Below are 12,588 nucleotides of genomic sequence, written 5' to 3' on the forward strand. Positions count from 1 at the left end.
TTTTTGAAACACTGCACTGACTTTTTCATCACTTTTTTCAACATACTATACTTTGACTTTTTATTCACTTATTTCAACATATGCTATAACTGTTTTCAATTTTAACTCTTCGGTGGCACATTGGCTCAGTGGTTGGCGCTGCTGCCAACAGGTAATCATTTAGTAGTCACTGCAGACTCTGAACCAGGTTTCATATCCAGTCCAGGCTGACCTTTTTCATGACATTTTTTTCGACATGCTATACTATGAAATTTTTTTGATATACTATACGACTTTTTCCGACATACTATACAATGACCTTTTTCGATGTGCTATATTATGATTTATTTAAATATTCTATAATTTTTTCCAAACGTTCAATATTATGACTTTTTTTTTAATATACTAGGATATTTTTTAAATTTTTAATACTAGGATTTTTTCCAAACATTCAATACTATGACTTACAAGAATAATACACTTTGACTTTTATGATTAACATACTATTAGTTTTGTTTTAAAATTCTATACTAGGACTTTTTTGAAATACTACACTGACATCTTCATCACTTTTTTTCCAACGTACTATACTTTGACTGTTTTCAATTTTAACTCTTCAATGGCACACTGGCTCAGTGGTTAGCACTGCTGCCAACAGGCAACCAGCAAGTCGTCACTGCAGACTCTGACCCAAGTTTGATAACCAGTCCAGAATGGTCCTTTTCATTTCATTCCTTTTCGTTTTTTTTTTGACACACTGTACAATGCTATGACTGTTTTTGACATAATATATGATTTCTTTTTTTTTATAGACGTACTGTGCTATGACTTTTATCAAAAAATGTTGACATGCAATGCTATGACTTTTTTTTTTTTACGTGCTATACAATGACTTTAGCACTTTTCTCTACATTCTATGTTATTGTTTTCAATATAAATTCTTCGGTGGCACACCAAACCAGTTTGATAACCTGTCCAGACTGGCCCTTTTCATGGCGTTTTTTTTTCCGATATACAATACTGTTACTTTTTTTTGCGACATACTATACTATGAATTTTTTCAATACACTACACTTTGAATTTTGAAGACATACTATGCTATTAGTGTTTTCAACATAAATTCTGTGGTGGCACACTGGCTCAGTGGTTAGCCAACTACCAAATGGCAAGTAATCACTGCACACTCTGACCCAGGGTTGTTACCCAGTGTAGGGTGTCCCTTTTCATGTTTTGTTTTTTTCCCCTCAACATACTATACTATGACTATTTTTGACATACGACTTTTTTGATTACTATGAGACATTTTTTGACATACCATACCATGACTTTTTATCACTTTTTTTCTTGATATGCTAAACCAAGACTTTTTGTCACTTTTATTTCAACAAACTATACTATGAATATTTTCTACATACTATTTTTTTTAATGACTTTTTTTGATATAATGTACTTAATTTTTATCCCTTAACATACTATATTATGACTTTGTTTTGACGTACTATGATTGTTTTTTTCATAATACTATTTTTTTAATTTTTTACATAATACTGTACTATGATTTTTAGTAGATATACTATGATTTTTTTTGGGCTATACTATACAATGATTTTTTTTGTCATACAATCCTGACTTTTTAATGTCTTATTTCAACATACCATACTATGACTTTTCGATATACTATGATTTTAATCTACCAAGTAGTATGCAAAGTATCTGAAATGGTCTCCACATTGATGACCTACAAGTATTCCATTAGTGATAAAACTGAATATATAACATTAGGACTTCTACCTGTATGGAGTATTTCTACTTTTACTTAAGTTAAGGATCAAAGTACTTCTTCCACCACTAAAATAGTTTTTTTAGGATTCAAAATAATGGGACCTTAAACAAAATGTTACCTTTAATTAATAGGAAAGCATGTCTTAATTGTATTGTAGGTTTGACCCAATTATGTGTTTAGTTTTTGCATGCTTGGTTTGAAATTAGGTCAGTTGTATCTTCTAGGGTTATCTGTTTAATCTAATAAGATAGTTCTTTACATACTGCAAGTTAAAGGATGGGCTTTTCTTGCCAGGTTTCCTGCGTCAGATGAACAGAAACTAGATATCTTGTTGGTGTGTTTCTCAGAGACCACAAGCTGCAACACGTCTTCTTGGGATGTGCGTCTCTTCTGCAGGTAATGAGAGTCTAGTGCTTGATTGTTGATAAATTGTCTTCAAATTGTATTAACGTTTTAGACTTTTTATCTAAACAGTAACTTGTATCCAAATGTCTCATACTTGATATACACAAATCTAAAAATAAAATGTCACACTACAGCAGCTCATGGAAAAACACAAGCTTTATTATTGGACAACTTTTTTCCCTTAAAATGGACACACCAGACATTTATTTTAATCACAACATTAAAAGGCATTGGAGGACTCAATCACACGTGCAGTAATTGATAAATGCTTGGTTTCCCTCCTTCACACACAAACACTAAACACAGACAATGCATAGGAAGACTTGATGAATCCTTGGAAGAGTAGAGTGGATAAGAGCTTGTGTGTGTGTGTGTGTGTGTGTGTGGAATACATTTGAGGATATGGCATATAGTGTTTGCATAATGTGTCAGTTGGAAGGATTCTCCATTTGCAGGCTTAACGGCTGACTTCTTTTTAAAACAGACGTTTCTCATAACTGTGGGGGAAAGAGGAGGAGTCAGTCAGAGAGGAAAAGATTGTACACAGTGATCCATGATGCTCCCTGAGGTTTCCTGTTAAGAGGCGCTAAAGAGGAAGTTTAACTTAAAGTTTGTGTGGTTGGAGCGAGACATGAAACTTAAGAACTTTTTAAGATGATGGAATATGAAACGGAACAAAAACAACAAAGCTGTATCTACTCAGTTGAGTGGATCTTTCTGAAGAAAGGCCAGTTTGTGTTGCATTGTGTATGTGTACCTGTGCAGGCTGTGGACTCCACCCTCCATTTGGGCGGACGACGTTCTCTTTTCAAATTTCAGATCTCCAGAGTACATCATGGCTCTGCCAGGCGGAAAGAAATTCCATTACACACCAGACATCAAGGGGAAGAAATGCAACACAAGCACTAGGAATAGAATATAGTGTGACAGAAACCCTGGGCAAGTACTAAGGCTAAAGCTGTGTCCCAAATCTATACTACATACTAATCTTCATAGTATACAGAAAAATAATCGTACACAGATTTAAATTAATAATTAACTTGTAATAACATGGTTATGGTATATACTATTATGAATTTTAAAATAACATGGCATTCTACACTAACTTTTATCCCCCACTTTTAATGACTTATGACATACTATGTCAAAATGGCCCTTTTGGATTTTGCTTAATGTCAAGTATTCTAACAGTATATTGAAACATACCAAGGGGCTACTTTATTTAGGTACACCTGTAATATCTAATTCCAATACAACTGTTCTTTACTAAGTCTACATTTGTTAGTTTAATATATGTTTTACCATTTGGGATCAAAGTTGGTGTTGGTCTGGACAAAATAATGAAGTTCCTTACAACTCTAACATTAACTATGACTTCAGTAATTAACATTAACAACAATTTAACCAAAATGTGAATATTTTTTAAACTTCGTTAAAAGTAGAATGTATGGTTGTTGTTATTGAACAGGTGTAATAATGAGTAGAAACTGAGTACACTGGTTATTAGTCCACAGTATCATGAAGGTTGTATAACAATTAAATACTTTACTACATTATAATTCCCCACTTTTCTGAAGGTCATCAGAGAAAAATTATATTCAATATTCAGTGTGCACACATTTCCATGAGGATTAGTCTTTCGTCTGTAACTTGAGGATCAAAGGCAGTTTTACATAATCTGTCTGTGTGTGTTTACCTGAGTTGTGTAAGGCTCTTGGATCCGATGTCCTGACAGGAGTGCTGAATGCCAGCCAGCAGGTAGGGAACAAACTTGTGGATGGAGCCTTTGTCCTGCACTGCTCCAGAAACACCCTGAGCAACTTTAATCTTATCGCACTCACTGTGAGGGGAGAGAAAGAAGAAAAGTGGAGTGATATGATGGTGTTAGTGACATGGAGTATACACAGGGGTAGCAGTAGCTCAGTCCGTGGGGACTTGGCTTTGGAACCGGAGGGTCACCGTTTCAAGTCCCCGTATGGAGTGGTAGCCGGATAGTTTGACACTCTAATTTTTTTTTTTTATTTATAAGGGATCAATAGTGTCTTCTTCTTCTTCACTTATGAAGTTACCCTCTCTCACTGACATTTAAAGCAAATCATCCTGTACAACCTGTGTACTGCCATCTTGTGGCTAAACAGCCATAGTAAGGTGAATAACTGTTTTTGAATACTCTCTACTTTTTAAAAGTGTTGAATGAGTGTTACAATACTTAAAGATTTAAGTATTATTGGGTAAAATGTCAGCCGCTCTGTCCTTTTCTAGTAGGCTCATCATTCTTCACCACAAAGGAGTAATGTCTTGTGTTCTGAAAACCACTGAAAATTGAATGAGGAAGAAGTGTTGTCATCTGGGGAAAAACTAGCAAAGAATTGTCTAGAACAACGTTGTGGTGAGACGAGGCTACAGTGGATATCAAAAAAATCTACACACCCGTTAAAATGGCAGGTTTTTGTGATGTAAAAAAAATAGACAAAGATAAATCATGTCAGAACGTTTTTCACCTTTAATGTGAGCAATTCAATTGAAAAACAAAATGAAATCTTTGAGGTTGAAAAATATAAACCTTACAATAACCTGGTTGCATAAGTGTGCACACCTGGCAAGTACTGGCTGTGTGCTACATGTGACAACAATCTCCCGTATTCTTCATATGAATGGCCTTTGGTGTAGGTTGGCAAGAAGGAAGCCGTTTCTTACAAAGAAAAAGATCCAAACCCGGCTGAAGTTTGCAAAAAAAACATCAAGTCTCCCAAAAGCATGTGGGAAAATGTGTTATGGTCTGATGAAACCAAGGTTGAACTTTTTGACCATATTTACTAAGGGTGTGACGAGATCTCGTTTTACGAGATCTCGCGAGATTAAAACGTGACGAGATTTCTCGTCGAGGTGAAAAGTTGTCTCGTGAGGCGCTGTGATGTCAGCGTGATGGAGCGTGAAATTACTATTGAAGATCCCCCTGCCACTTTTAAGTCATTTGTGTGGCAACATTTTGTTTTCAAAATACAAAAAATGACTAAGTGCATCGAACAAATTAAGGCTGGATGTGCCAGAACTTTCTGAAATTAAATGAAGAAAAACTGAGGTGGTTGTTTTTTGAGCAAGAGAGGAACGATTAAAAGTCTGCGTCTCAGCTTCAACAACAATGTTAAAAACAACAGACAAAGCCAAAATCTTGGTGTAGTCATGACTCAGACCTGAACTTTAACACCACATTAAGACAATTACAAAGTCAGCCTACTATCACCTTAAATATCAAGGGTTAAAGGACTTATGTGTCAACAGGATTTGGAAAAACTGTCCATGCCTTTATCTTCAGTAGACTTGACTACTGTAACGGGGTCTTTAAAGGTCTCCCAAAAAATCAATCAGACAGCTGCAGCTGATTCAGACACACTGCTGCCGGTCCTCACTAAGACCAGAGACTGGATCACATCACTCCAGTTCTGAAGTCTTACAACTGGCTTCGTGTTCAAGAATTGATTTCAAAGTACTCTTGCTAGTTTATAAATCACTTAACGGTTTAGGTCCAAAATATATTGCTGATCTGCTACTACACTATGAACCACCAGACCTCTCAGGTCATCTGGGACAGGTCTGCTTTCTGTCCCCAGAGTCAGAACTAAAAGGGTGAAGCAGCTTTCAGTTTCTATGCTCCTCTATCTGGAATAAACTCCCAGAAACCTGTAGATCCGCTGCTACTCTCAGTTCTTTTAAATCAAGGCTGAAGACCTTTCTATTTGATGTGCCTTTCTTTAAATGACATCATTTCTTAAATTTCTATGCTGCACGTTAAATTTTATTCTTGTGTTTATGTTTCTCTTTGTTTTTAACTGTCTATTCATGTGTTTTTACCGGTTTTAATGCTTGTGATTTTTAACTGTTTACTTGTGTTTTATCTGTTAACTGATTTGTGAAAGCACTTGAATTGCCGTTGGCTGAATGCTTAACAATAAAGCTGCCTTGCCTTGCCTTGCCTTTTCCTGCGGAAATGATAAACGGCGAAAGAGTGACGACAAGACGAACACAATATGAAACATTGTAAGAAAAAAATGCCGTATACCGCGGCTAACACGGCACTAGCAAAAACACTTCCAGCACCACCACAGCTCTCCACTAACTACTGCCCCCGCGACGAAAACATTAAAAAAAATTAAAAAAAATTGTTTCTTGTTGCACTTGTAGTTGTAGTTTTGAGAGAGCAGTACTTGGTTATTGATACACTTACTGTTTGCATTTAAAGTGTTATTTTCTGTTATTTAACATTTATTTTATTATTTATATTTTTTATGTTCGGTTTGTGAAAGGAGTTAGATTTCTCGTGTGAAATTTACAGGGGAGAAGCCAGTTGGTAGAGTTTATACAAAACATTTTGCAGTGTTTGCAGTCCTTTACTGCATATAATTCATTAAAATAGTAAAAAAAAAAAACATCATTAACATTCATCATTTATAGTTGATTTCAAAATGCACCTAAATTGTTTTGCATTTTGTGATTTTTCAGTTGATTAATAAAACTATTTTCCATTCATATATTTCATCGAGGATTTCTTTAATTTTTTTTTTTTTAAATCTCGTCTCGTCTCGTTCTCGTGAACCCAATCTCGTGATGTGTCTCGTCTCGTGGAGTAAGCGTCTCGTCACACCCCTAATATTTACAAAAGATGTTTGGTGCAAAAACAACACTGCACATCACCCAAAGAACACCATCCCCACAGTGAAGCATGGTGGTGGCAGCATCAGGCTTTGGGGCTGTTTTTCTTCAGCTGGAACCGGGGTCTTAGTCAGGGTGGGGGGCATCATGAACAGTTCCAAATACCAGGCAATTGTGGCACAAACCCTTCTGGCTTCCGTTAGAATGATGAAGAGGAAATTCACCTTTCAGCATGACATCGACTCAAAGCACACATCCAAATCCACAAAAGCATGACTTAACCAAAAGATTAACGTTTTGGAATGGTCTGAGCCCAGACCGTAATCCAATTGAACATCTGTGGGGTGATCTTGAGAGGGCTGTGCACAGGAGATGTCCTTGCAATATAACAGATTTGGAGCACTTTTGCAAAGAAGAGTGGGCAAATATTGCTACGTCAAGATATGCAATGCTAATAGACTCCTACCCAAAAAGACTGAGTGCTGTAATAAAATCAAAAGGTGCTTCAAGAAAGTATTAGTTTAAGGGTGTGCACACTTATGCAACCAGGTTATTGTACATTTTTATTTTTTATTCTTCCCCCTCAATGATTTCAGTTTGTTTTTCAATTGAATTATTCACATTAAAAAGGTGGAAAAGGTTCTGACATGATTTATCTTTGTCTCATTTTTTTTTTTTTTTTTTTACATCACAAATGCCTGCCATTATAACAGGGTACATACCCCTGTTATAATGGTACTTATAATTTTTATATCCACTGTATACTGTGTAAAAGGGAACCGTGTGCATTCATTGAGTTCTCTTTTGGAGTAAGGGTTAGACCATTACTTTGTTATGATTTGAACTGCAGAAATACAGCCACTATAACATTAGCAAACGATAAACTCTTATCAACCTGAACAATACAGCCTATTAGCCTAGTTTGACTGTTTCTGTACCTGAAGTATCTGGTCTGGGAGCCCAGGTTTTTGTCCATGGCATCCAGGGAGCCCATGCCACGGTATTTCTTCAGCCTGATGCCGTCCGAGAAGAAATATTCACCAGGAGCTTCACTGGTAGCAGCCAGCAGAGAGCCCATCATCACTAGAGAGAGATCAGTAAGTAGAAGTCAAGTTCGAAGACCAGTAATGAATGGTGACTACTGAAAGGCTTAAATGAAGAAAGTGGGCAAAAAGGCTGCCGTTTTTACTTCTCCCCCCCCCCCCACCATAAATCCCATTTCACACCAAGAGCAGAAAACACCATAATCTAAATTGGAAAATCTAACATTTTCTGTAACAAGAATTAAAACATGTTGGATGTTGTGGATGTCCACAGCAAAAAAAAATATTTGATAAATCTGCAATAAAATAGTTGTTTAGTAGTAGTTATTTCAATGTGGTGCATATCTCATCCATCATCTAAATATTTGTATTAAACTCTTGCACTCTTTACCCATCTATCCATACCTGTGGATGCTCCCAGTGCCAGGGCTTTGGCAATGTGCCCAACAGTCTGGATGCCACCATCGGCAATGACCGGCACACCAAAACGCCTGGCGTATTCCGATACCTTATAGACCGCTGTCGCCTGGGGTCTGCCGCACGCCAGCACTGAAGGGAGGAGAAAAACAAGGATTAAAAGATGTGAGAAAAGGAGTACATCTGTTAAATTTAGTCATCGTAGCTACAAAATAAAATTACAACATTTTCATCTTTACCAGACAATTATTCTTTCTTCTTTTATTTCTTCAACATAAATAAATAAAGAAAGCGCTTTGGAAGCAGGAATCCTCAGTCGGCTGATACTGATAATTTGATAAACTAACATTAAAAAAAACTTCCCACTTGAGCTCTGAGAGCTCAACTGAGTTTTCATAAGCATGCACAGTGGAAACTCCCAGTGGTCCAAGTGACAAAAAAAAAATAAAAAAAATGAGATCTGACACAAAGTGAATGAGCAGACAGGCTTTCTGTTATATTAAAGATAAGCAAGAATGAGGAAGTTAAACTTGTCACATCAGCAGACAAATCCCACACCACACGAAGCACTACATCCGTCTCTCAAAATATATCCTTCCTCCATCAAACAGAACTACATTTCAATTTATATCTCTAAGATCTTTCTTTTATTGTGAACAGCAAAAGCTGTTCAAGTTTACCACCAAAGAGAAACATCCCAATTCCTTTTTTACTCAGTGCTGCATGGTACTTACCAAACTAGTCTTAATTATCCTGCTATGTATTGATGGCCATGTTGAAAGGATGAAATGTTGCAAGGGACAATTTGTACAGGTTATCGGGATCTTTAAAGTCACCAATGGGTACTGGTGGTTGTCTGCTAGTGCGGTTTAATACTACAGGTCCCAGAATTCTGAAGGGAGCAAACGCTCCTTCATCAGCTACTTTATCAGAAATACAACAGAGGAGCAACAGAGGGAGGTTTTCTATAATGTGAATTCTTTAAATGGATATTGTTGGAAAAAGTGTTTTTTTTTTGTTTTTTTTAAATTGGTGTGACTTCATGAAAATCCTAAAGATTGTATCTTTAATGTTGAACCACAGCAGCAGAAGAGACTTGGCCTAACCCTGGTTTCTAAATTATACTTTGGAACACTGCTGTTGGAGGTGAGAGTGCTGCTATTTTATCTTTCTTTAGGGAAATGTGTTATGATATACAGTGTGTATGTCATTGTAAACTGTGCAGCCCCATATGTTCAAGCTACAAGACATGACCATATTTTTTTTACTGTTCCATTTATCAGAAAACACACACACACACACACACACACACACACACACACACACACACACACACACACACACACACACACACACACACACACACACACACACACACACACACACACAGCGCTGATACGTCCTCTCAGACAGCCATGCTACAATTCAAAAGTAGGCCACTTTAGGTGCAACAATCAGCTGGCAGCCCTATCAGACTTTGAATATACTAAGTTGACTATTAAAGTAAGTCACAGAAATCAGAATATGGCACAAATAGCTGAACAAAGATGCATATCTCATCAAGGCCGCCTCTGTGATGATGATCAATTAAGAAGCAAAGGTGCCGGCTGAAATATAACCTGTCTGGTCCCACCCAATTCAGCAGCTTCACCATCCCGGCTAGACAGAGACACCCTGTGGCTGCCAGCTACTCGTTTGAATGCCATATGTTACGAATGGGTGTTAGAAATGGATGAGAGCTGTGATCTTAAACTGATACAATGGTGAAAGGGTCATTAAATCCCAATCCTGTCACAGAGGCAGCACACAAAGAGATTGGCCTTAAACCAGCCACCATCTGGCCAATGGTGTCCATAGGCAACCAAAGGATACAAATGGATAGTGTCTCAATCTGATGACATCATCAAGACCAGAGACTAAATGGTCAGTAAAGTGGGTGGAGAAAGAGAAACATTCACCCAAGATGATGGACAGATTAGTAAGGACACAGGAACAAGCTAAACGCCCAAACACCTTCGGCCAGCTCTATAAACAAACGAAAAACCCACAAAAACTACCTCCTATACTTCTACTGATGCAAAGCTGTTAACCAATCAGTGCAGCAGGCTGTGAAGCGGGTAAGGGAGGTGGCACACTGTGAGCAAACTAGAGCCCGGTCGAAGACAAAAGGGGACGTGGAAAACTTACTGGAGTATCCCGTAACTGTGGGAGCTGGACACGGACACACACACACACGGACACACACACAGACACACAAACATCAGAGTGGGATGTAGGGGAGAGAATTTAAGAGGGAGAAAGAAAGGGGAGGAGGCAGGTAGGAAGACAAAAAAATGAAGATGAGAGACAAAAGTGAAGAAAACCTTAAGCAAAAGAAAACAAAATACAAATACTGACTTGAGAGGAATCTTAAGATAAGATGAGGGGAGACAACAAAAAGCACAGAAACAATATCTACCGTAAAAGGTATAACTATGCCACAGAAATCACAGCTAAATGTATCCCAATGACAACTTAGATTTAAAATCCAAACTTATTTAAACCCCATCTATCAACCCTATCTGCACAATTTCACCAACTACGGTCTATATTTCCAGGTGGTCACAATATCCGACCAGGGGATCATAGTACCCGACATGACTTGGTTGAGAGAAATGTCAGACCAGACACTAAACCCCGACCAATCATAGCTCAAGTACTTTAACAAAATGCATGACTTGCAAAGGTACTGAGGCAAGAGGCGCCAGAGACAGACTCCCGGGGTCAGAAATGTCAATACACACTGCCATAGACTATACAAAAGAAGACTAAATAATTTTAATATGCTAATTTTTCCAGCTGAGCTTCCTGAAAAGCCTTGGACACACAATTGGTTGTCTTCCAATTAGACACACTACACAGACAACTAAACTGTTGAACCAACTATTTTCATGCCATGTTTTCAAGCAAACCGGACATTTAGTATTCTTTGACCAGCAAATTCATTAACGACAGAGGCTCCAGAATTGCTGGTGGCTGCTTTGTGGGTGGGAGCATTTAGCAAGGTACACGGGGTTTATTGAGTTTGCCAGTCAGTCACTTACCTTCCTGTGTGATGCAGATGGAGCCGCTGCCCATCCCCACTCTAAGTCCGTCCACTCCTGCATCTATCAGGTTCTTAGCCTGAGCTGCCGTCACCACTGCGGTGGAGAGGGGGAGACAGAGAAACTGTTAGAGCTGGACAACGGAGTCTCATTGGCCCTCATTAATCACCTAACGCAGAAACCAGCGCAGATATGAGCGCAGAGATCCTCTTACGACAGGCTTCATGTGGGATTCATGAAACGTTTGTATAATACCAATCAGAGCATAAGAATGGCCGTACATTGATAAATGCAGCAGCTAGAAACGATCGTAATTTAAATATCACGCCCCAATTCATTCTCGGCTTTGAGGCCTCGCCCCTACTATTGACATGGCGAGACGTAATCCGGCTAAGAAGCAGCACTTTTCAGAAGTGGAGATTGAAACCCTGACATCTCATTTAAATTTGCAGTAACGTGTGTACTATTTGGCAGCCTAAAACTGGTATTAGCCTGTAGGAAGAATACGGAATAGAAAGATCACTGATGGGGTCAACAGTGTTGCCGTATTAAATTGGACTCCAGCTGAAGTTTATTTAATTTATACATCCTTGACATATGTATACTCCTGATAGTAATATATAGACTTATATTGCAATCTCTTAGGCCAACATGTAGGTGTACCTTTATTCAAATAAACACAAGTGTTGCGTTTTCTAACGCTGCTCTGGCCTCTGTTTGGAAGAGAGCCATTTTGTGTTGTTTGTCTATGTTTCAGGTTTGCCACCCCTGAGGGCCTGATTGTCCACAGGTGTTACCAATCCGGTCATCAGCTGGCCTGCATAAAAGCTCCTGAGTTGAAGACACCGCCCCCTTCCTCTTTTCAACTTCCTGTTGTGCTGAGAGTAGTTGGTGTAGTTAGTACTCTCTGCTGGTGCATATGATTTGCAAACTGAAGGACTTGTTTTCTGAAGCTGGTAAGGGTTCTCTGCCATTTGTTTTGATCCCCCTTTTTCTCCTGTTTTGTAGTTAGTCAGGGAGTTTAGCATTGTGTGTTTTGGTTTTCTCAATCTGTAGATCAGTTGCCATTTTGTTTCAAGGTAGTATGGGATTTTGTTTGTTGTTTTGGCCTTGGAGACCCTGACGTTTTTTAAAGCTTCCATTTTTGGTTGGGTTACTGTTTAATACCCATTTTTGTTTATCATCCATGTATATATATACACGTATGTGTGTATAGAAACGATGTAAA

At 38.1% G+C, this 12,588-nt stretch overlaps 1 protein-coding gene across 2 annotated transcripts in view; it reads right to left on the bottom strand.

Annotated features, from left to right (window-relative positions):
• Positions 1-2,305: 2,305 nt before the first annotated feature.
• impdh2 (IMP (inosine 5'-monophosphate) dehydrogenase 2) overlaps positions 2,306-12,588 on the bottom strand; it is a 23,107-nt gene continuing 12,824 nt past the window's right edge. The window contains exons 9-15 of one of the 2 annotated variants that reach the window (XM_032520965.1): positions 11,361-11,456; positions 10,465-10,488; positions 8,266-8,409; positions 7,756-7,900; positions 3,864-4,007; positions 2,925-3,008; positions 2,306-2,664 (exon numbers count right to left, since the gene is read on the bottom strand). In XM_032520965.1, the coding sequence (XP_032376856.1) occupies positions 2,643-2,664; positions 2,925-3,008; positions 3,864-4,007; positions 7,756-7,900; positions 8,266-8,409; positions 10,465-10,488; positions 11,361-11,456 (659 nt within the window). In that variant the 3' untranslated portion in view covers positions 2,306-2,642. The remainder of the gene's footprint in view (positions 2,665-2,924; positions 3,009-3,863; positions 4,008-7,755; positions 7,901-8,265; positions 8,410-10,464; positions 10,489-11,360; positions 11,457-12,588) is intronic. The other variant, XM_032520966.1, reaches the window with a different exon arrangement.

Source organism: Etheostoma spectabile, chromosome 7, assembly GCF_008692095.1.
Source record: "Etheostoma spectabile isolate EspeVRDwgs_2016 chromosome 7, UIUC_Espe_1.0, whole genome shotgun sequence".
NCBI classification, from domain to species: Eukaryota; Metazoa; Chordata; class Actinopteri; order Perciformes; family Percidae; genus Etheostoma; species Etheostoma spectabile.